The 24554-nt window shown below is 40.6% G+C and overlaps 1 protein-coding gene across 2 annotated transcripts in view; it reads left to right on the forward strand.

The window, feature by feature from the left end:
• The first annotated feature begins 381 nt into the window (after nucleotides 1–381).
• Nucleotides 382–24554, forward strand: part of TENT4A (terminal nucleotidyltransferase 4A) — a 59482-nt gene continuing 35309 nt past the window's right edge. For both annotated transcript variants that reach the window (XM_071553659.1, XM_071553660.1), the window contains exons 1-7: nucleotides 382–1465; nucleotides 14833–14956; nucleotides 16440–16486; nucleotides 18112–18232; nucleotides 19726–19833; nucleotides 20530–20658; nucleotides 21682–21895. In XM_071553659.1, coding sequence (XP_071409760.1) covers nucleotides 657–1465; nucleotides 14833–14956; nucleotides 16440–16486; nucleotides 18112–18232; nucleotides 19726–19833; nucleotides 20530–20658; nucleotides 21682–21895 — 1552 coding nt within the window. In that variant the 5' untranslated portion in view covers nucleotides 382–656. The remainder of the gene's footprint in view (nucleotides 1466–14832; nucleotides 14957–16439; nucleotides 16487–18111; nucleotides 18233–19725; nucleotides 19834–20529; nucleotides 20659–21681; nucleotides 21896–24554) is intronic.

Consider the following 24554-nt stretch of genomic DNA (forward strand, 5'->3'; position numbering starts at 1 on the left):
CACACTGCCCAGGGAGGCTGCGGAGTCTTCCCTACTGGAGATATTCAAGAACCGTCTGGACGCGATCCTGTGCCATGTGCTCTAGGACGAGTCTGCTTGAGCGGTGAGGTCGGACCAGACGACCCACTGGCCCCTTCCAACCCGGCCAGTTCTGTGAGACGCGGAGGGATGCCGAGCCCCGGAAGGATGCCGGTAGGACGCCGAGCCCCGGTGGATGCCGGAGGGATGCCTACTCCCGGGGGATGCCGAGCCGGGGCCGTGCCCAGCGCCCTCCCCAGCACCGCCCCCCCCGCCTGCCGCGCATGTGCGGTTGCCAGGGCGGCCGTCTCCGGTGAAGGTTTAAAATCTGCGGGGCATGCGCAGTGCTGTTCTGGCCCTGGCGAGGGGGACACGCCACATTGGAAGGCGCGGGGAGCGCTCCGGGCAGCGCCGGGGACAGTGCGCGCCGCCTCCGCTTCTTCCTCCGCGCCGCGCCCGCCTCGCACGGCGCTGCCTCCGGCCCCGCTTCCTCCCTCCCTCCTCCTCCCCGCGACACATGCGGGCGCTGCCGGCCCGCGCCTAGCGCCGCTGCCGGGCCGAGCGGGCGGCGGGGAGCGGGCGGGGAGCGGCGCTCTGGCCGGGCGGTGAGGGGCGGCGGCGGCAGCGGGCGGGCGTGGATGGATCCCCGCGTGGCCTGGATCCAGCCCGAGCAGAAAGGACCCGCGAATGCACTGTGGATGCAGATCTGGGAGACCTCGCAGGGCGTGGGGGGCCGGGGCGGCGCCAGCTTCCCGCACTACCTCTGCCTCAACTCCCCGGCGCTGGACTCCGCCGCCTCTCCTCCCCGCGGGCACGGCTGCGTCCGGCTCGGGGCGCCCGCCGACTGCTGCTCGTCGTCCTCGCCGCCTTCGCCTTCGCCGTCCCCGCCGGCCCTGCTGACCGGACTGGTGCCCGCCGCCCCCGCCGGGCCCGCGGCGGTGAACGGCGGCGGCGAGGGAGGGCGGCGGCTGCAGAAGTCTCCTTCCGTGTCTTCCTCGTCCTCCTGCTCGTCGGTGGAGTCCGGTACCGAGAGCCCCGGCTTCTCCTCTTCGGGATCGGGCGGCGGCGGCGGCTCCTCCTCTTCCTCCTGCGGCCCCCGGGCGGTGGCGGTGGCTCCTCCCGGGCTGCTGGGCAGCGGCGCCGGACCCGGGGAGTTTTTTAACTTCCACGAGAACAAAGTGAGCGCTGTGAACGGGCACCACCCGCCGCCGCACCCGGCGCGCAGCCCCCACCCGCCGCCGGCGTCTCCCCAGCAGCACCAGTACCACCCGGGCCGCAGGAAACGGGAGAATAAAGCCAGCACCTATGGGATGAATTACCTGCTCTCCGGCAGCCGCGGCGTGGCCGTCAACACCTCCCCCCACCAGCAGCGGCAGCCGCCTCAGCCAGCGCTGCAGAGCCCCGGCACTCCTTGGAAGACCAGGAAATACAGCCCGGGCGTGCAGGGGTGAGCAGCCGGGGCCCCTGGGGCTGCTGCAGCCCCGGAGGAAAGGGGGGCCTCGGCCGCTTCTCCTGCGGCCCCTCCGAGCCACGGGGTCGCTGGGTTGGGGTCACGCGAACTCCTCTGGAGGCGGGCGCGGCAGCCAGGCCGGTGGTAGCGAGCGGCGGGGCACAAACCAGTGCTCTTGTGTAAATAACCTTGGTCTGTGCCGGCTGGGTGGCTCCTGGGCGAAGCAGCGATTCAGGCAGGGCCAGGGGAGCCGTCGATACAGGTCGTTAGGCCTTGCCTTGTAGTAGGTTAGGAGGTGAAGTTGTCAGGCCAGTATCAGAGGTCACCTACAGGGTGACTGAAACAGGGATGGGTGGCGATTGCTTGCCAGAGTTTCCAGTGGTCAATTCAGATTGTAAAGGGAAAGTGGAAAGCTTCAGTTCAGAGGAACTGAAAGAAACCCCTTTTGCTCGTTTTTTAAATGCCTCTGCTTAGGCTATAGCAAGCTGGTTAGCTTGAGGAGTGTTAGGAACATCACTTGAACGGTGGGTTGCTGAGTTCTGTCTGAAATAAATAAACATGAGAGTCAGTGTGGTCTTAAAACATTTCTCTCAAGTGTGCTCTAGCTCTGGGATACACTGAGACAGCCAATATCTGAACTGAATTTTGTCTTTTGGAAGAGAACACTTTTATGACGCTTACCGTATCCTTTCTCATATAAATGTCATGTCTTTCTCATATAAATGGATACTCAGTAAGGCTGAGTATTCATTTTGATCTGATTGTCAAGAAGAACAGACTAAACTTGAACAAAGCACCTCTGGGATGCTCAGTGAGATTGCTGTATTTCACCTGTCAAATCTCATTCAGTCAAGGGGAAGTGTTGCTTTCTAACATTAAGGTTATTTTATTCTTGGAAGAAGTGCTAGCTGTGTTAACTGACCATAGCAGATTTCTGATGTCATTTCAAAGATAGTTTTCAAAAATAGTTTCTTGGAACTCCTAAAGTCCAGGAGACCCTTGGATGCCTGTGGAGTAAAGGCACTGCATATTTGTAGAGGGGAAATAGCTAAAGATAACGGGGTGCCCTTTCAGAGCGGTGGATTTTTAAGAAAGATTTAACTTAAGGACAGTGTCTTCCTTTTCTCTTTTGCGTGGTACTGTCAGGTGTTGAGTACACAAAAGTTATTCAGAAGAATTAAAAGATATTTCTAAAGTTGTTTTTTTTGCAAACCATAACATCTCCTGGAGGGCAGGACTTGTGATGACTGCTTTTGAATTCCAGACTGACACTTTAAAATTCAACTTGTTTACAGGAATCTAGAATTTGAACCTTTAAGAGGTGTCTTACACTGGGAGCTTTGGGCCCTGTACTAATAAGATGTATGTCTAAAATTCCAATAGTATCTCAAAAATAGCGTGGTTTTGTTTGTGTTATTTCCAGAGAGATGCAGTAGAGCACTGAGTAACTTTTTAATTTATCTATGTAAGACAAGTCAGTGTCAGTGAGACAGATCTCCAGGCAGGCAGAGGAGGGGACTGCCCGAGGTCACTGAACCCCATCTATGGGAAACCTGGAAATCAAATCCAGGCATTGCTGGTTCTGCCCTCTAGTTGTTAGGCAGCACCACCTATGACAATCACTTAAGGTTTATCTTTCATCTTTTGCTTTTTTTTTTCTTTCCTTTAATAGTGGTAATGCCACTCTTCAAGTATGTTGATAGAGAATCCGTACACAAGAAGATTGTATAGCTGAGATTCAGTTGCACTGTTCAGTTCTGTAATACAGGTAGTTCTTTTGCTGATTTGTGAATGACAAGATTTTTGCTAAATATCTTTGGAAGTGGAAGCTGTTTCCTGATCTTCTGTCAAGCGTCTGTATTACTACAGTGGGCTCTGGTTCTAGGAATGAGATACCAGTGGCTACAGCATGTGTGCTCCTGTAGTTCCAGAGCTTTCCTTAAAGTAGCGGGGAGCTAGTGCTGAAGGAGAGCATGAATGTTGAGACCATAGACCTAAATATGAGAAAGAGTTTAAGGCAGAAGCTTTGAATTTGGTTATCTGAGGTGAATCTTGGACAAATGTGAATTCTGAAACAATTTTCTGTTTGGTGCTAGTAATTTTTTATGAAGTACTTGCATGATTGAAATCAGAATACTGTCACTGATGGAGTAGATTTAGGTATGTATCTTCTGCAGTAGTTCCTCACTACTGGTGAGTTTAACTTCATTTTTCTGAAGCCTGGCTGGTGGAGGTGATGCAAATAAAAATTGTAGTGAGAAGGCTGAGGTGGGAACAGATCCATGCAGGACTTTCTTGTGGATCCTTTATGTTCCTCTTTAGTTGCATGCTGTTCCTTGGATCTGTCAGTGTCTTGGGTTGAGCTGGCAAAATGCCAACTGCCCAAAGAACAGAGTTAACCTCTGGCTGAGAAAAGGGGTAATTTGAGGCCCAGCTAAAACCACTACAGTCAGCATCACTTTGTAACTCTTTTGACAGAGCATCTCCAGTTGTTCCAGACTGGTGTTCTCAACTGTCGAAAAATGTGATCCTTTAAATCTTCAGTTGCAGTCTGGTTTGGGCATAGATTATAGGAAGAAGGACTTATCATAGATGCTTTTATGCTCCTGAATGGTGGAGTTTATTCTCCTGGAAATACTGCTCTCGAAAAAATGTTTTTCTGCAACATGCTGAAATTTCCAAGTAATACACAGTAGCTCATAGTGTTGCTGTATTGTCTTGTGGTAACAGACTAAGAAGGGTAATCTGTTTGCCCTCTCCTAGGCTGCAGCAGTACCTTTGATGAATTGCCTGCGTGCTTCGAAACAGAGCTGTGCTCTCTGCTTTCGCATTCAGAGCTGGAGATAGTCTGTAGCAGTGCAAGTCATCCTCGTTTTTTTTCAAACTGCTCATAGTCAGTGGCTTTGTGATGGTAGGTGTGGTGGTGTTTAGGAACTCTGTATGTTACAAAGACTCTGTTTTGCTCTGTTTTTATACAGCATTCCTTTTTTTCCAGTGGACTCATGCTTTCACCACTTTTTGACAGCAGCATGACAATCTCTGTAAAGGAAATTTTCTTGTAAAACATAAGTGTGAGTAGCAGTGCTTGATTAGATTTCATCCTAAGGCTATGCTTTTGGATGCCCTAGTTTGTCCTGTGCCATCTTTTTACGGAGTTTTGGAAGGTAAATAGTGAGGAAATTAAAGCACTGGAATAAGTACAGCTTCAACAGAGTGATTAATATAGCAACAGTGTGAATTCCTATATGCCTGGGTTTAGTTTAGGACTACAGATGACAAAATGATTGGTTTCAGATGCAAGGTAGAAGAGTATTCTGTAATATTATGAGTTTAGTTCATACTGTTGTGAGTGATGTTCAGAACTACGTGTTTCTCGGTACTGTGAAGTATTCTCTTGTGTGGTTTAGAACTATGCTTAGCATCTTAGGGTCTGCATTCTTTGTTCAGCAAATACCTCTGTTTCTGTAAAGTCAGTATCTTAAATATACCTAAGTGGCTTAAGCATGCAGAGAGTTTACAGATGCTCAATTGTTACTTCAAAATATGGCATCAGGCTATTCTAAACTTTACTAAGTACTCTACCGATGTTGCTCGGATAAGGAGCTAATAAAGTGCTCTCTGTTAAGGTGAATAGCTTATGAATAGTATAAAATCATACCAGATTTAATTATTTTGCTTCTTAATATGAAATTAATGAATTAAGTAAAGAATTACAGTTTTTTTGGCAGTATGAGCCCATTCTGCTTAATACTTTCCACTAAGTGTGCAGACTAATTGTAGATGTTCAGTGAGATTAGGACTGAAATACCTGGCATATCTACTTGGCACATTATAGTGCTGTGCAGAAACAACAGAACTGTCTTGTTGAGGATTAGTTTAGATACCAGAACTGTTATGGTACATTGGAATGGTGCTCTGCCTGGACTAATTAATGTTGCATAGTGTCTGATGACTTACTGTATTCATTTTTTCCCCTTACATAGCAGTTGTCTTTGGTTGTCTCTTGATAATGACACAGAAGTTCTGCTGTAGAGCACAAGAGTGCAAACACCTGCATTTCAGGCCAGCATTCACTGATGGCCACATCAGGTATCTGGGCAGATCTCATAAGCAAGGTAAACTTATGACAGTGCTTCTCCAGAAGACTTGGTTCAGTTGTTCACCAGTTTGCAGCTGAATGATGCTGTGTGCTAGAAATGATACCCAGAGGTGTGGTGGTGCTACTGTATGCTAAGTCTGTATTAGGTTATCTTTATTTCTTCACCTGTAGGGAATGTTTCTAATTTCAGTCTTACAGGGTTTTTTGCTTTTTTAAGACATTGCTGAACTTTGACCAGGATAAATTAAATCATGCATTTGTGCAATGCACTATTAAAAATGCATTGCATTCAGGACCTTACATAGCTCCAGTTCCATGTTTGTCAACCATTGCTTCTTATTAGGCCAGTGTCAGGGCTGTCAGATATAAATTAATGTGTAGGGATGCCACACTGTAAGCCTCTTTTGCAAATCTTGTTTTCTCATACTTTGAGCTGGAATAATGTAGACTTTGGAAATGGTGAAGCCTTTACTGACTGCATAGAGCATCCAGCTCTTGTAAGGACCTTAAAAGTTTCCCAAGGGTGTTGGTTCTTAACTTGTCCCTGTACTTAGCAGTGCTGTCTTGCTCCACCACCTTGTAATAAAGAAGCAACACAGCAGGCTGTGCTTCATCCATGCTGCTGTTAAATCCTTGGTGTCTGCTGTCTCCAGTGTTAGGTGGATGCTTGTTGTTGTGAAGGCCTTAATGTAGGAGGCAGGTAGTGCTGGTACACTCAATTCTTGTTTTGTTTGACTACAGGATCAGGGCAGAACTAACTAGGCAGTATATACTGTAGTATGCAAGGTGGAGCGTGGGAGTAGTTGCCTGTTAGTCACAGTAAATTTCTGGAAAGAGCACTGGGGTGTAGTTGAATGGATTGTTTTCATGCCTTAAGGCTGCTATGCAGCCAAGTTCAAGGGTAGCTGCTGGATAAATTGTCAAAAGAACAGAACATTGTTTTTTTCTGTGGTCAAGTAAGTTAACTAGAGCTCAAAGTTTCCTTGCAAAGTGGATGAAGTGTACAGTTAGAGACTGATGCTTTTGGCAGTGGAATGAAAGGAATATTTTGGCAGCAGTAGACTTTGAGAGTTGGTAGATGTACTAGAGGTCAGAAAGCCTGAGCTACAGTGGTAAAACTGAGAAGGCTTTGCATGACAAGTGCTTGCATCTGTGTGTGAAGGAGAATGGGACATGTTTGGAGTAGTTTCATCCTGGCATCAGCCTCATGATGTTTTTGCCAGTTGTTAGGCTTTGGCAGTAGAGATAATTGGCACTAAGAACATCAACAGCTGTACAGGGTGAGACCATTAGAGGCCAATGCCAAATATTGGCAGAGGAATCTATCAACATGAGCCTGTGGTGATACTTCCTGGAAGCATCTCTCAGCTGTAAATGATCTGTGGTTCTTGGACTCCTGGGGCTACAGGCAGTGCATTGTTACACTTACGGTGGATTTTGTGTATGAGTGTCTTGTCTTCAGCTTGTGTGATCTGGGATCAGCAGTGACTGTTGCAAGATGTTCCTAGATGTTCCTCAGTTAGGCTATGCATTATATAAAGATCCCTTTTTTTTTCTGAGGCTGTCACTAGGGTTGGTTGCTGCTGGTCACATCTCTGTACCACTGAGGTACTCCATGAGTGCTTTTTGCAGCTGACTTAAAAAGGGAGTGGAAAAAGTTGAATCACCTGATAGTTGTCTGTTTTCTAGTCTGCTTAATCATTCCTTCTGTTGAAACCACTTTCTGCCTCTAGATGTTTGTCTCCTCTGTATGCTTTGCACTTGTGTTGTATCTTTCAGAGTTGCATGAACCAGACCTGTGTGTGAGAGTCATAGTATTCCTGCATCTTGGGCTATCTCGTTCTATCTTGTTCTGGCTATCTCGTTCTATCTTGTTCTGGCTATCTCGTTCTATCTTGTTCTGGCTATCTCGTTCTATCTTGTTCTGGCTATCTCGTTCTATCTTGTTCTGGCTATCTCGTTCTATCTTGTTCTGGCTATCTCGTTCTATCTTGTTCTGGCTATCTCGTTCTATCTTGTTCTGGCTATCTCGTTCTATCTTGTTCTGGCTATCTCGTTCTATCTTGTTCTGGCTATCTCGTTCTATCTTGTTCTGGCTATCTCGTTCTATCTTGTACTTTGTTTCCTGATTATTAACATTGGACTTGCCTGTTTTTGTGCTTTGAGGCTTCACTAGTGATCTTTCTTTAATATGGAAACTAAGAGTTCTAGCTGCTTGTTTTCTGTTTAAAACAATTTTTATCAAGTCTTCCCCATCATCCCGTATTGGCTTAGTTTCTTCATAAACCTGCTTAATGACATGAGAGGCCATTGTCAAATGCCATTTGGAAATCCAAATAGATAAGTAATTTTCCTTTGTGGTTCACTGATTCATCCAACTAGCTCTTAATGGGTTTTTTTAAGACACTACTTCCATTTATGATAGCTGTGTTAGCATCTTGATACAGTCACAACTATTCATGTGTTGAATTGATTCTACTTTTAGCTACTTTGACTATTTTGAATGTTGAAACTAATGCTTTTAAACTAAGAAAGATTAACTACTTAACGTGGTTCTGACACAAATGCAGTAACAAGTGAGTGTGACTTCTGGTGAATAGCAAATTATCAGATTTTGTTGTAGAGTATTTTCCACTAAAAAGTTTGTTTGGTAAAAGTTGTCCCTGGGTAGCTATGGATCAGGGAAACCTCTGAGGAATGAAAAAAGTGCTAGTTTATCTACATGTAATACATTGGGGTAACTTCACTCTCTGTACGGATCACTTAATTCACTTAGCAGAAGCAGGGTTTTGGGCTCTTGAACTAGTTTAGCCTTTCTCAAGCATAGCTTGCAGCTTATTAAGTTGTTCCTCATAATCGTTTTTGATATCCTTAATCCTGCAATCCTCTTTGCCTGCTTTGTACATGACTTCAGGTTTCTGAAGACATCTTCTGATGGAATCCTGTGGCAAGGTAGTAGCAGGTCTTTTTTCCCCCCCTAAAACCTGATTAGTGTTGCACACTTTTGTTAAACAACTAGTGTGATATCTTTAATAGTCATGAAACACCTTATTTCTTTTGGTTATGATGCTTAACTTAAGGAGCTTCCTCTTTTATGTGATAAACTGCAGCAGTACTTAAGTCCAGAGAAGGCTTTTCTAGCTTTTATTGCCTTGCAGAGATGCTGACTTTGAATGTGCAGAGTTTATTGGTAGTGGAGCTTTGATGGATGCATTTTGAATTAGATTCTGCTCCTTGGGATTATTTTAAGAGTTGCTTCTTTTAAATGTTGCAGTGGCTGACCTGGTGTAACACATCCCTGATCAACATGGGCATTAGTCTCTCATCACTAACATGTTTCTGCTGTTGCAGCCTGACTTGTCTGGGATGTAAATCGCTTGCTATCTTTGGGCATTTGGAAAAGAATGGTATTAAGACAGGAATTTTGGGGTTTAGCAATTCTATTTATTGGCATAGTGAGCTTGCTGATTTAATTCCAAGGTTTAACATATGGTATTCTCCTTCAGTGGTGCAACAAAATAATTATGTGAAGTTTTCTTGGTGGTGTGGTGAAGTCCAGCAATCCAAGTCAGGAGTAATGTACTTCAGAAACTTGTGTAGTGGATCTGTTTTGCCATATACTAAATTGGAGATGTACATCTGCTTTAAATTATTCATAATACAGATTTTTCAGAGTACATTCAGCCATTAATAAGGTAATTGGTTGAGTTTCATTGGTTTGACATATTTTTGTGAAAATACATTACTTTTTCATTCTTTTTCAAAATACAGACAAATTCTGTTACTTAAGTGTGGAAACTTGCAGTGTAAATCAGTCCAACAAGCTTAGTTTGTTGAGCACATCAACTATTGAAGTGTTCCTAAGAAGTAAAATCTAATTGACAAGAAACTTGGTGTAAAATTAGGATGGGCTCTGACTTGCAGGACTGTGATGCTAAGGGAAAGCTTAGAGAGGAAATAAGTATTATCTCTTGTGGAATAGGTACAGTATAAACTACTCTCTGTGCTGTGGATGGGAACAAAAGTACTTTTTTCTTCCGTTCTCTCCTTAGTAGCTAACTTGCAAAGTGAGTTTCATTCTTACTTGAGTTTGGTATTTGGAGTACCTGTGCATAAAACATTTCACAGCTCTGATGTGTAAGTTCTATATAGTTGAGATTTTTTTTTATTCTGCGAGTCTTTGTAGTTTGCTGCCTTCCATAAAATTTCAGTGTCAAAGATAACTGCTGCCTGATTTATGTAGTGATACGAGTGATTTGGTGCAGCAGTACAGTCTGAATGTAACAGTGTTTTCATAGTTTCAGCAGATTTCCAAAATATGTGCAGTAACTGCTGTGCTTTTCACCATTTAACCTCAAGATGCTGAAGTCCTTTAACATGTCTCTAAGTTTGTGCTCCATTGAAGGAATGTATTCCATAACTTTGCAACATTTTGTTTCAACAAAGATTCTGTTGAAATACTGCCTATACCTCTCATTTCTTTATCTCCCTTTCCTACACACCTGTAGAGTTCCACTCACATGCTTTAACTGTGGCATCTGTTTTTATATGGATTCTTGGATAATGTGTTAGACTCTTTGGTTAGAAAAATATTCATTCTAGTAAGTAAAGAATATGTTTTTACAAATAATTGTTTGTTCCACGTAAAGGATGTAGTCATTCTCCTGTCTGTTCTTTTAGAATAAATGAATGTGCTTGGTAGAACACATTGAAGAGAAGCAGGCTCCTCACTTGAGGGAACAGTCTCTGTAGCTTTTCATTCACCTTCTAGATTGCTGATGCTGTTTGAGAATTTCATTTTGGTGCATGGAAATTAGCCCTTAGAGTAATAATTCAATCTTACATATAATAGTAGTTGCAGATACAGTAAATGAATGAAGTACATGAACTCTTTTTTTTTGAAACCTGCCTTTACAAAAAACTGCCATTACAAAAGTCTGAGAATGTCACCTGAGTGTTACTTTAACCTGGAGACTAGAAGTGTGTCTGCTAAAACAGTAAAAGGGATAATTTTTTGATAAATGCAAGGTGTTAACTCTGCTGCGTAGTTCAGCCTGTAAGCAGCAGGTGCTTGCTGTGCTTAGCAGTGATAGCATCAGTGAATGGCAGGTTCCTCTAGGCTGTTAAAATGAGCAAGCTGAGTAGTGCAGCAAGTAGAAGTAGCTTCTCTTCTTCTTTTCCATCCTGCATTAAGAGTACTGTTACAGCTCATCAAGTTTCTTTCCTAGTGTTTCTATCAATATAGTAAAACTGCTTTGGGAAAAAGTTGATTAAAAAGCCTGCATTTGCTAGAAAAATAACACAATAAGCATCTTTAAATGTTATAGAAGATAGGTGCTGGGATGCTGCTGGGAGCCCGGATTCTTTAAGAAGCCAGAAGAAAATTGACAAGCTATATGTTGAAGGAAGCTCTATTTAAAAAAAGTTAGGATGCTATTTATATCTGCATTTACATCACATGCTGCAAATGGAAATTGTGTACCTAATGATGAAAATATTGTCATAGTCCTGACTTGAGGTGCTTATGAAAATTGTAGAGGCTACATGGACAAAATACTTAAGTAAAAACTATCCCTGTATTGGCTGGCTGAATGTCCCTTTGTTACCTGTTTTTTCAGACACCACATTATTCCTTCAGCTGGTAGAAAAGGTACTCTGGGATTAGCCCTGAGCAGCGTACAGGATCTTGTTTTATGTATATCAGCTGGTTTTTTGTGACTTCGGAGCAAAGATGTTTAGAAAAACGTAAAATCTCAGTTTTTAGAAGCTTCTTCTGGTGGAAACTAAAAGGGTAAAATGCTAAAGTGGTTGTGTTGTCATATACTGACTGTGAGGATAGCATTGATTCTTATCCAGAAGTACATAGACAAGTAAGATGTTCTCTAAGAAGCAGAAACTGTTGAATTCAGGAAGACTGGAAAGACCAAACAAAATACAAGTCTGTTAAGTTAGAGGGTTTGAGAGCTGGTTTGCTAAGTGCATTAAAACCTGAAAACTTTGCACATCAAAAGCAAGAAACTTTGCCAAAGTCACTAGGGCTCATAGAGAGATGTGAAAGGGCACCTGGGAGAAGTCAAGTGAACTAATTGTATTGCTTTCTGTCAGAGAAGGACGTAAGAGACTTCTCATGAGAACTTGCTTTGACTCCAGGCAACTGTCATTTTACATTTCAGTAAGAGTGTTTAAATCCAATCAGCAGAATGATACCAGTTATACAGACATGTCTTGTGGTATATGCCAAAGAATTTCAGAGGAATTAGCCATGGTTATGGTTTGAACTCTAAATGATTTTTGGTTATCTGACCCTTTACTGTTGTTCTGTGCAAACTGAAGGATTAAACAAAGTACTGTCTTGCCAGTGCAAAGTCAAGAATGTGAAGCTGACTCCATATTAAAAAGTAGATCAGGGAAGGAAATGTAGACTATTGATGGGTGATCTTCTGAGTCTTTCATGATATGACTAAGAATTGTGACTGTGTTGATCTTCTGAACAGAAGCTCAGTGAGGCATCAAAGTGAAGGGGCTTGTGTTGGCTTATTTTTCTGAGCTTGCTGACACACTAATGGCTGATTCTGAAAGGCTGTGCTGTGTATGGTAGAAGTTGCAGTGCATGGGGGAACTGAGACTCCTTTTATTCTCATTCCCTAATACAGGACAGCTACTGTAAATGAGTTTTTTTCCAGGAATGTCTGGATCTCCTATAGTGGTTGGATGGGGCAGATACTGTAAGAAAACAGAATTTACTTGCATGACCAAACATAAAGCAGTACATGTTTTTATAAAGGTAGTTGTGTCTCACAGGTCTCTTTCTTGAAGGATTCATTGTTAATCCATATTTCTGTGTTCAGTCTGATAACACAGAACTGCTGGATTTTTCTTTCAGAAGAATGTTTCTGAGGTTGTTTTTTGAAATGTTTGTAAAAACTGAGCAGTTACAAGTGTCCTGGGTTTGTGGGTTAGCTGCTTAGAAATAACCAAAGGAAAGAATAAAATATTTACTTTTAAATAACGGAAGTTTACCAGTAGAATTACTCAGGATGCTTTTGCTTGATATCTTCACAAGTACTTGGAGGGAATAAATGAATGAGAAAAGGATAGAAAGGGTAATATAAAGCTAGAACTGACTGCAGACTGTCACAGTGGGAGTTCTTTGTTGATTAGATTATAAATTTGCTGGTGAAGTTGAATTCTAGTAAGTACAGAATCATCACTGAAGAAAAGTAATTCAGGCTGAATATACCCAGTGGGTGGGCTTTATGTTGGTGGTTTTGTTCAGAAAACACCTTAAAGCTCTTTCATAATAGTTTCTTCTGAAGAGCAGCTGTGTACTCAGATATCCTCAAGTAACAGCAGCAATCTTTGCAAGTGTAGGGATAATAAAATGAAAGCATGTGTGTCATGGACTGGCTGGCAAAATTTTACGTTGAGTCTGTGTGTGTGTTTTTGCCCACCTGTCAGAAAATGTGCAAACTGAAAACAAGCTGAAGAAGATTAGCAGTGCTCCAACTTTGGACTTCTCTTGTTTAAGGAATGAGAAGCCAGTGAGAATCGGTAGCTTGGAAAACTGCTGATGGTTAGAGACAAATGGACATGAATTGAGAGCTTGAGAAGTGTTATATTTTTGAGATGAACTGCCAGTAATAACTTTTTTGACTGAAGAAAAAGAGCATCAGATAAAATCATCACCAGGCAGCACTTTAAAGTAAAGCACATTATTCTAATGCACACTTAAATTCTCACAGAACGCCATGTATGACAAAAGCATAAATGGACTAAGAGACCTGGAAAAATCAATGGAAGAAAAGTCCTTTGAGCTAATAGGCATCATGGATGGGATCCACCCCGAAAGTATGCCAAATGAAGTTACTAGGGCCTTGGAAGAATGGCTGTCCCTTTACTGCCTCTCCTTGCTTTCACTCTGTGTCGACTTAGTGCAGGTTTTTATAGGCAGGAGAATAGGAAGTCTTCTGTTTGGCCCCACTGCTGTTGGGTGTATTTGAGTATTTTATTCTTTGGCTTTGTTGTCTTGCAAAGGATAAAAATAGCACACTTTCTATAAACAAAATAAAACAGGGGTCATGTTAGTTTGCATTTTCTATCTTGCTCGAAAGTTTTGGAGCCAGGTAGATTCATCAACAGTTTGAAATGTTAGTTAAGTCTGCAGTGGACTTAAATGTTCAATTATGGATCCAGGCTCAGTTTAAGATGAGAGAAAGGGTAAATGGTACTTCTAAATATGTAGGTGTTTTGGAAATACCTTTGTGCTTTGCTGCTGAAGTCTCTGTGTATTAAAAGGAATCCTGACACTTAAAAATCAGGTGTATCTGTTTGAGGGAGAATTAGCTATGAAAATGAGTTGCAGGAGTCTCAGGTGAAGAGTTCTACTAGAGATGTATTAAATTTTACTTTTGAAAGGCTAAATATATAAACTATAGTTAGATTTTTGGTTTTAGGATGGTATTTGAATTTCACTGTTGTTGACTAGATAAGTTTCTTGTGTTAGAAATCTCAGAAATATGTCAACATCAAAAGATGTCTTTGTAAAATGTCACAGCAGTAGTTATTTGCATCTTTTTGTTTGGCATAGCTTGATGCTTTTCCACTGAAAGCAACATGGCATCCACCTGAAAACTCAAATTTGGCAGCAAGTGTTCTATAGTATTGAGAGATGGGAAACTAAAGGGCTTAATAGGTGTGTAAGGTTCCAGTGTCAGAACTCTTCATGTAATACTGGTATTAAGGTACTTTACACTTGAGAATAGATGTAACACTTCTCGCTCTGAGTTCAGCTGAAAGGTCGATTCCTGTATGAATTAATGGCTAATGAAGGGCTTAAGTGTCAAAGGAATCTCCATTTGTCACATCAAGAAATACTCCAATGTCCTTTTATTGCCCTCCACAAGAACTTATCAATGCCAGTGGTCTGTTTGCAAGTCTGTGTAAGCTACCACATGGACAGAAGTAAGAACTGCTGGAATATTAAACCTACTTGAAGATTTTTGTTGTTTTAGTGTGACTTCACATTTGCATCATTATGTAGTTTTTAAGACTTTGTTTTTTTAAAGAAAATAATTATTAAGAATCGGGAATTGAATTTGATGTCCACTTTTGCACCAGTAAGAAATTTAGTAAATATCTACTGGAGTCAGCACTCTGAGTCTTTTGGTTAAAGGGTAATATTAAATAAAGCCTATGGCCTGTTTCTAGTAAAATTTATTGTATTAGTTAAATTGTCATTATAACTGATCCTACTTTCCTCCATTAGGCTACATGAAGAAATAATTGACTTCTATGACTTCATGTCCCCTCGTCCTGAAGAAGCAGCTATGAGAAGAGAAGTAGTAAAAAGAATAGAAACAGTCATCAAAGATCTTTGGCCTACAGCTGATGTGAGTGTAATTTAGGTTGTGATTTGCTTCTGTAATAAACTGTAGAGCTTGGTTCACTTAACCTTGCTGTTATCTTTCTCTGGTTTAGAAACGAACAGATAACACTTCAAACTTTAAACAATTGACTTGATATCGCAGGTTTTCCAGTATTTGCAGTTCATTTTAAAAAGTGGGGAAAATTTCAAACCTAGACTTTTGGTTGATGAATGCTACTGATTATTTTTTCATTTTGAGAACTGGGAATAGGAAGAGCTGTCCAATTTAAGTAGTGCATTTCTTAAAGTAAAAGCTTATTAAATATATTGTCTTATAACTGAATTTTGAATGTTAAAGCGATACTGACTACCTGTGTGTCCATTTCTGCAAGGAGTCTGACTCTGTGGATATTTGTAAATAAAAATATTTTACAAAAGAGCAGTTAAACACAGTTTTGGGTTTTTTTTTGTTTGTTCTTCGAGTCTGACATTCAGGGGGATTACTTCAGCCCTGCTTTAGTGGGAAAATTGCACTGCCTGAGATACCTTGCAACCAAAGTTGGTGTAATTTCAAATACTTTGTTACCCAGTGAGTAGGTTTGCTCATTCAAAAAGAATGTGTTGCAGACTGTATCTCTAGCATCCCCTTTTTGATTACCAGATGGTAGCTTTGTCATTTATAAGCAGAAAAATGTATCACAGCACTGTGATTTTCTAGCCTTCCATGTCCGAGAGTGAGGCCTCTGAGCTGCCAGCACTGAGCTAAAGATACTGTAAAGCTCATCTACTTCATCCTCGTCTGTGTTTTCCTGTATAGTCCTCGCCCGAGTTTTTCCTTCATAGTAAGATTTGTCTGCCTAGTGGAAATGGATATAAACACTGAAATGGCCCAGTGTTACCCAGCCTTTTCATAGGAAGAAAGAAGTGAACTTGTAAATTGTGATCTGCTCTATCAGAGGGTGAAGAAGGTCTCAATTCTTTAGACTGGAAGCACACTAAAAGTATTGGATGTGGACTGTGGATCTATGTATCTTCAGCATCCCTTCTTTTCCACACACAGACACCTGCTGTTACTTCATAGACATCCTTAACAGTAAAATCTGGAGTAATTATCTGAATTATTTGTTTAGATATATTTGATGTTTTTTAAACTTAAAAATTTGGAAAAATTATTCCCTTAAACTCTTTCAATTTCAGTAGAGCTGTCCTGTGAGGAAAGGGAGCAGGAAGGAAGGAAATTGATAAAAGTTTGTATGTCTGTCAAACTGGAAATAAACAATGAAAAGGACATGTTTAAATTTGTGCTCTGCTAGCAGGATTGGTATTCATTTCATGTTAGAAAAAGCGCATCTGTAAGAAAGTGTATTTATACAAGCTTAACAGAGTATATAGGACTTTTTGATTGGGCTATTTCCTTAACAAGTTCCGAAAAATATTAAGTCGTCTTAAGTAAAATTAAGTGATCATTCATAATTACAAAATATTTCCGTGGCATGTTTTTTTTTTAGGTCCAGATATTTGGCAGCTTTAGTACAGGGCTTTATCTTCCAACTAGGTAAGTAATAGTTTACTTCTATGTAAAAGTTTTTCTTCTTTTAGAGAAATGGTAAATTTCAAAGAGGAGTAACCTGCCAAACTATCAGTAAAACGTTTGCCTACAATTTCATGTGACAAAGGGAAGAGATAAGGCCAAGTGCCAGGTCCTGCACTTTGGCCCCAATAACCCCCTGCAGCGCTACAGGCTGGGCACAGAGTGGCTGGAGAGCAGCCAGGCAGAAAGGGACCTGGGGGTACTAATTGACAGGAAGCTCGACATGAGCCAACAGTGTGCCCAGGTGGCCAAGAAGGCCAATGGGATCCTGTCTTGTATCAAAAATAGCGTGGCCAGCAGGACCAGGGAAGTGACCCTTCCCCTGTACTCTGGATTGGTGAGGCCACACCTTGGGTATTGTGTTCAGTTCCGGGCCCCTCATTTCAGGAAAGATACTGAGGTGCTGGAGCGGGTCCAGAGAAGAGCAACAAGGCTGGTGAAGGGACTGGAGCACAAGCCCTATGGGGAGAGGCTGAGAGAGCTGGGGTTGTTTAGTCTGGAGAAGAGGAGGCTCAGAGGTGACCTCATCACTGTCTAGAACTACCTGAAAGGAAGTTCTAGCCAGGTGGAGGTTGGTCTCTTCTCCCAGGCACTCAGCAATAGGACAAGGGGACAAGCTCTGCTAGGGAAAATTTAAGTTGGAGATCAGGAAAAAATTCTTTGCAGAGAGAGTAATCAGGCATTGGAATGGCCTGCCCAGAGAGGTGGTGGATTCACCATCGCTGGAAGTTTTTAAACTGAGATTGGACGTGGGACTGAGTGCCATGATCTAGTAAATGGACTGGAGTTGGACCAAGGGTTGGACTTGATGATCTCGAGGGTCTTTTCCAACCCAATTGATTCTATGATTTTGAACTTCAAGATTTGCCATAAATATTTGATTTATCATCATGTTGCTCTATTAACTTATTGACCCTTTTAAACATACAATGAAATCGAATGTTCAGTATTTCCTGTGTAAAGATTGTGTTTTGTTAAATAAGATTAATTACTAAGAGTGTATGACTTACCACAGAGTTACTGTGTAAAGTCGAGCCATCACCATGGTGTATTCCTGTTGTTTTGGAGAGCAAAATGTCTTATTTCATTTGGTGTTTATATTGTGTAGTGGTTCAATTTCTGGATGTGGAAAACCTGTGTAGCTCTGTCTTAAAGACTATGTTGTCTTGACGCTGATTAAATTTTCAGTAGTAAAGCACTGGGAATGTCATTTCTATGAATAGCAATCAGTGATAAAAATTGTTGGGGACTATTGGCGTGCTTGTCAATGTAGGTATATAGATGAGAGATAAAATTGGACTGTGGAAGTCATAGGAGAGGGAAGAAGAAAGGTAAAAGGGAGAGGAGCTCAAAGAACTCAACAGGGAACTGGAAGCAAGAAACTAGGATGCTGCTTTTGGGTCCTAAAGCACAAGTAGAGTCTCTTGCTTAATGTTCCTAAAAGAAGCTTATCGAGAATCTAGATTGCAAGTTGCAAAATGATCACCCTGTAGGACTTGTAATATGTAGAACACCAATTTTACTGTATTTTTTGTTGGTGTATTATGCATTAGACTTAATGGATTTCATTCTATGTTCTTTTTGTCTAGTGATATTGATCTGGTTGTTTTTGGGAAATGGGAAAGGCCTCCTTTACAGCTGCTGGAGCAGGCACTAAGGAAACACAATGTGGCTGAACCGTATTCCATTAAAGTACTTGATAAAGCTACAGTAAGTAATAGTCTTTGGAATGCTGAACTAAAAACTTGCAGACCCCTTAAGATATTGGTGATGGTGTACTTAATTCATGAAGCAAATTATATTGTCTTAAGCTCTCTGTGCAAGATTTCAGTAGAATGTGTATGTGCTTAGCAACAGTGTGTAGTCTTTTACATGGACAGTTGTATTCTGTGTGCTGTGTTTGCTGGAAGGCTGTAACTTACACTTGTGTTGTCAATAATCATCTGAAAGTCAGTATTTACAAAATATCCAGTAAAATAAATTGACTGTTAGCATAACATTTTTCCACTGGCCTTTGATGGGAATTTGTTTAACCAGGGGCCACTGAATAGAGCAGTCTATCCTGCAACATGATTTTCAGCTTGTCTTGTTTCAGGTGGCTTAGTGAAGTTTGCTAAGGTTTGGTTTTCCCTTCCAAAATATGTTGCTTGAGAACTTTATTTATGAAACTGATGCATATTATCTCTTGCATCTATCTTGTAAGCCTAACAAATTGCATTGAATATGTTAAAAACCCAATGTATGAAAATTTTGTGAATATTCTGAATATCCCAAACTTCTGTTAGCAAGCTGCTATGTTTTGTGGTCTCCAAAACTGGGTAACTCTTAGGTCCAGAATATTCTTGTGGCTTCCCTTGGAGTAGTAGTTCATAACAGTAGCTCTGGTAGTCTGTGGTTTACTTGAGAACAAATGGGATTTTTGGAGTCTTGTTACCAGTTAGTGATGGAAAATGGCACTAGGCTAGGTTTGCAATTCTTACTTTATTCCTTCTGCTTTTGGGATAAAATGATTCTATACTTCTGCTCTTTATAATTTTCCATTTCATATTAAAAATACAAGAAGTTGAATTTAAAATAACCCAAACTGCAGCTGATAATGTTTATGATTTAAGGTGGTTTTGTAAGGTACTGCCTTCCAGGTGGTGATATGAGGCTGAACTACATATTCAGTCATTCTATAATAATTTATTGCTGCCATATTGCTACTCCTACTTCGCTTTATCTCTTCTGGCTTTCATTTGATTCTACAGTGAACCAATCCAGGTTGATAAACCATCAGACATTGCTTTCTGCTAGGTTAGTCTTCTGTCAGTTTAGCAAATGAACTGTGCAGTGCTGGTTCAGAGGAGTTCATTTCCCACAGGTTGAGTTTGGGACATCTATTAACAGGGGCAAGTTGTTAAATTAAGTAAATTTAGTTGTCTTACCAAACACTTGACACTGCAGCTATGAAGGCTGCAGTAATAGATGGGAGAGTGTAACAGTGATTCTAAGTTAATGTGATTGTAGTTGCACGTGTTTTCAATCATCAAACTAAAAGGTGCTCGCTTGTCACTCGAATTAAAGTATTGTTGCTTCTTCTCAGAAAGACAGACTTGATCGTTGGGTTGATTTGGACTGGTAATATCTGTGTGTCTTGAGTAAGCTAAAGAGCACCAGCGTTGTATTTCTCTGGATTCATAATGTTGTTTTAATCTTTTCAGGTGCCAATAATAAAACTTACTGACCAGGAGACAGAAGTGAAAGTTGACATCAGTTTTAATGTTGAAACTGGTGTGAAGGCAGCTCGATTTATCAAGGAATACATGAAGGTATCAGCCATATAGTGCATGTTATACTACTTACCAGGGATGTACTAGATGCGTAGCTTATGGGTTTTGATATGGCTTGAGAATATATTGCTGAGGACTATTTTCATTAATATTAATTAAACGTGGATATTTTAATTTAATTTCTGTTGGTATCTATTCACTGTTCCCTTCACGTGCTATGTGTTTGCATGAATAAACCTGTACACTGAAAGGACTTCTACAGTCATGTTTAGATCTGCTGATGGGTACTTAACTTTGCTGCTAAAGCAAATCTGATTTCAAGGTTTGCTTACCTGGAATTTGTGATCCTTGATTGTGAATACTGACTTGCTAAACTTTCAAAAAACAAGCTACATACTTAAATTTCCTTTTATGCTTTGTAGTTAAAGTATGAGTCAGATTGAAAGCTTTGCCTATAATAAGTGACACTGGCATTCAAAGAAGGATATAAAAATCTTATATTTGGGTAGGAAATAAATTTGATACCTAAGCTCTTCGATCAAATAAGAGTTGAAGTCTATTCATCAGCTTCTCGAATAAACCCCCCCATGTTTCAGTTCTTCCTGTGGAAACACTTTAGAGCACACCACTGAAAATAGTTTTTTATTAGATGACTCTGTGTGTTGAGATTGTGTAGTTATTTATTTGTGTGGGAATGTTGACATTGTCATTGCTAAGACTTATTTTGCTTTGCAGAAATACTCTTTGCTGCCTTACCTGATTTTAGTGTTAAAACAGTTCCTCCTTCAGAGGGATTTGAATGAAGTTTTTACTGGAGGAATTAGCTCTTACAGCCTAATTTTAATGGCAATTAGTTTCCTGCAGGTAAGTCTGTTAGTTATTTTCTCCTATGTTTTTTAAAATATTTTGGTTTTTTTATCTATGCTCTTTTAATTGTACTGTTTCTTCTGACCTCCTCCCCCCTGCATTATTGTTACGACTCTAAGTGTTTGACTGCTGACATCTCCTATAGACTGCCTCTCAGATATGTGAGAACTTCTATTCCCTGTGTGAAGTGAAACAGCAGCAGGAGCCTTATGAAAATCTTGGGGACTGTACATTGCTTTCTATATGGGGTCTGTACCTGAATCATCCTGATGGTGTTACGTGAATCTGCCAGGGTGTAGTTTGTTGCTTCATGGACTCCTGGTTCTGAATGTGCAGAGTAGTTACTTTCAGTGTTTATTAAAATGATGAAATCCAACAGTCAGGTTGTTTTTTAATTATATATTGTTTAGGTTTTGACATGCTTAAGACTGGCCGGTGCTGTACATAACTGATGAAATAACTGAGTTACAATGTTAGAAATGAGTTCCAATGTCTTCTAATACATTTTTGTGATAGTAAACTTTCTACAGGTGTGAAAAATACAGAGTTAGTGTCTTTCAGCAGCTGTGATAATGGAAAAAACCTATATATTTTCTGCAGATGATGATGATTGAAATATTACCATGGATTTTATGTACCAAATATATAGAAATAGAGACAAGAACTGTATTTCAGTCCGGGCAGATAGATTTCCTGCTCTTTCTGAAAACTGAAGAATAGATTTTCAGTGGAAAATCAGATATTACTTTGTTACGAACTAAGCTGTAATTTAGTTACAGTAACTTCTTTATTACTTTTGACTTAGGGAAAATAATTCCCTAATCCTCAAAAAACTGCAAGAGTAAGGTTGAGAGAATTCTTTGGCTTCTAGATACTGCTGAAGTGCTGCCCCCTCTCGGTTATGTGAGAGTAGTTTAAGTACATGAAGAATGAATGTTCAGACTTAGAGCTTTTTTGTTGCCCTGTGTTATGGTCTGAAAAACTGTATTTTTAATAATAAAAAACTGTTTTTTGTCACAGCTACATCCAAGAATTGATGCCAGAAGAGCTGATGAAAACCTTGGAATGCTTCTAATAGAATTTTTTGAACTCTATGGGAGGAATTTTAACTACTTGAAAACTGGTATTAGAATAAAAAATGGAGGTGCCTATATTGCCAAAGAAGAAATCATGAAAGTCATGACTAATGGATACAGACCATCTATGCTATGTATTGAAGATCCTCTCCTGCCTGGTAAGATTGTACACTTCTTGCAGTATTCAAGGACTCTGGCTCAACTTGTGCTCTCACAGCTTGTTAGTCTGTCATAATTTAAGAAGCTGCACTGAGAAGGAACTGTTGCTGGTGTAGAGGTGCAGTTATGGAGAAGGGCTAAGCAATATGGACCTGAAGTCTCCCAAGATTCATAGCATGAGTAAATTGGATTGCACACAAACAGTGCAGTTGCATAATGCATTGGAAATTCAGAACTCTGTTGAGTATATGATAAACTTCTTTGACAGCACTGAGAGGCAGTGAAAGGAAGAAGTCTAGGAAATCCTGGGAGCAGGAGTTGTTAGTAGGAACAGTTCTCCATTGTTCATTATGAAAACTAGAATGGAAGGTGTAGCTTTTCCTGCCACAGTTTGTGGTGCCATACTTCAGATTAATTATACCTTGTGGGAAAGAAATGCCCCAGATGAGATATTTGTCCTGCAGGGTGGTGGCACAGAGACTGCATAGGAATATGGGTGTCTGTCTGTATGTGTACAGCAGAGGATGAGCTGACTACAGTGCAGACGTGGAGAGTGGTTTGCATAAATGGCTTCTGTGCTGCACAGGGACCTGTAGAGAATGGCAGTTACAGTTGCATGCACTTTTGAAAGTAACATAAAATTATTTTTTTTAAAGTTTTGGTTTTGGTTGAGTAACCGCTGAAATAATCAAGATTGATTTTGGCTGAGAGCCTCAAAAACATTTCCAGCTTTAAAATACTCAGCTTGTGTTCTATTTAGGTGTCTCAAGTAGTTAAAATTCCGAAACAGCTTTTTACCAAAGTCAATTTTCAGTTCATTTGGACTTCAGCATTAGTATTTCTAAAATGTAGTTGACACTCAGACTCCATACTGTCACATCTTGTGCATAGGCTGCTTTTATGGACAGCACTTTTAAAGCAAATACCATGGATCAGGGGCTGAAGTCTGACATATTTCTAAATACTCAATATGCTGAATGTTCATAGTTCTTTAGAACAGGTTGCAGTCTATGATACTTGTCTAACATGTTTGTAGCTCTGAGTTTGTGTCCACTGTGATTCTTATGCTTGGCCAGGCATAGGTGGGATTTTGTAGAACTGCCATTATGTCATTGAGATTCCCTTCAGGAGCCCTGTACTTACTCGCCTAAGGACCCATCTGAATAGCAGCAATTGTTTAGAGTCAAAAACATCTACTTCCCTTCAGTTCTGTTTTTTCCTATCTGCTGGGGACTGAAGGAAAATGAATTATGTATGCTACACAATGTTTAATCACTGCTAATGGTGCTTTGGAGAAAAAAAATTCAAGTCCAATATGGGTTCTGAACTGTTCCTCCTACCATAAATCTTGCAGCAGCAAAGAACTGTAGTTTAGAAGAAAGATAACTAGTTGAATGCTATCGAAGAGTTGATAAGAATTAAATTCTAGATGAGTTTATATGGGATGAGATAATGTAATTCTTACAGAAGATAGTGTTTTGACAATGGAAATGAATCTGACAATAGCTTGACGTTATCTGACCACTGTGTCCCATAGGGTATTTTCTGGCAACTACCATAGACATGCCTGATGGAGCTAGGAGGAAAATTACATAGAACGTACAGGATGGCTCTTTGAATCTGATCTCATGAGTACAGCATCTTTAGATAAAGACTTAATCACATGTTCCTGCAGTATCTAAAATTACCTGTCAAGTGTATGTAGATAGTGTCTAGAATTCTGTTGATCAGTTTAGTTCTGTTCCTACTTCTGTCTTAGTACTAAAAGCTTTTCCAAGGGTCCAGGACCTTGCCCAGTTGACAAGTCATTGTCTCTGATTAGTTTGTGTTTAGATCCACTCAGTGTCTAACTCCTTGAGGGTTGGTGGCAGTGCTGTGAAGGAGATGGGAACAAGTATTTTGGCAGAGTGGACATTGATATCCCTTGACTTAACTCTGTAGCAACTTATGTGAATCTTTGCCATGGCAAACCTGTGCTTGCCCTGTATGCACAAGTCTTAAATATTTTTTTTCAATCCTTTTTTTAAGCCTGATCACAACTATCTCTAAATTTCAGGTAAGCCTTGGAAGGAGACATCAAAACTTAATCCAAAAATGAGACAAAAAATATAGGGATAAATAAAAAGCCTTGTAATTTCTCAGATTATCAAAGTAGTGTAAAAGTCCCTCTTGTGAGTTTATGCACTAGTCCAGCAGTGTTATACTGAAGAGTATAACTCATAAGAATAGCTTTGAGCAGTCTTGTAGAGGACAGGAATACATTTAGTGGGATTAGTTCCTTTAAGTTGGAGGAACTGTGGTTTTTTTCAGTGTGAAATAGTGATATCTGGCTAACAGATGGAAGGTGTCATCAGAAGGGTATGATACTTTAGTTCTACCTGCTCAGTACCTTCTGTCAGTTCCTGAATTTAGTAGGAACAGGCATCAAAATATTATGTTGTTGTTTTGGTTGTAATGGGTTTTGTTTAGATTCTCCTGGGTGCCAAGGGTTTCCTCTGAGATTCTCAAAGACTGATTATTGTGTGCTGGAGAATTATAACCTCTGTTATTTGAGAACCAAGATTCCAACAAAAATGTCAAGAATCCACACTTAAAATGGGAAGTGTGTTGAAATATAGACTTGAGTTGTCAGACTAATCTGCTGGTGATGCATTTTGA

Source organism: Pithys albifrons, chromosome 4, assembly GCF_047495875.1.
Source record: "Pithys albifrons albifrons isolate INPA30051 chromosome 4, PitAlb_v1, whole genome shotgun sequence".
In the NCBI taxonomy this organism is placed as follows: Eukaryota; Metazoa; Chordata; class Aves; order Passeriformes; family Thamnophilidae; genus Pithys; species Pithys albifrons.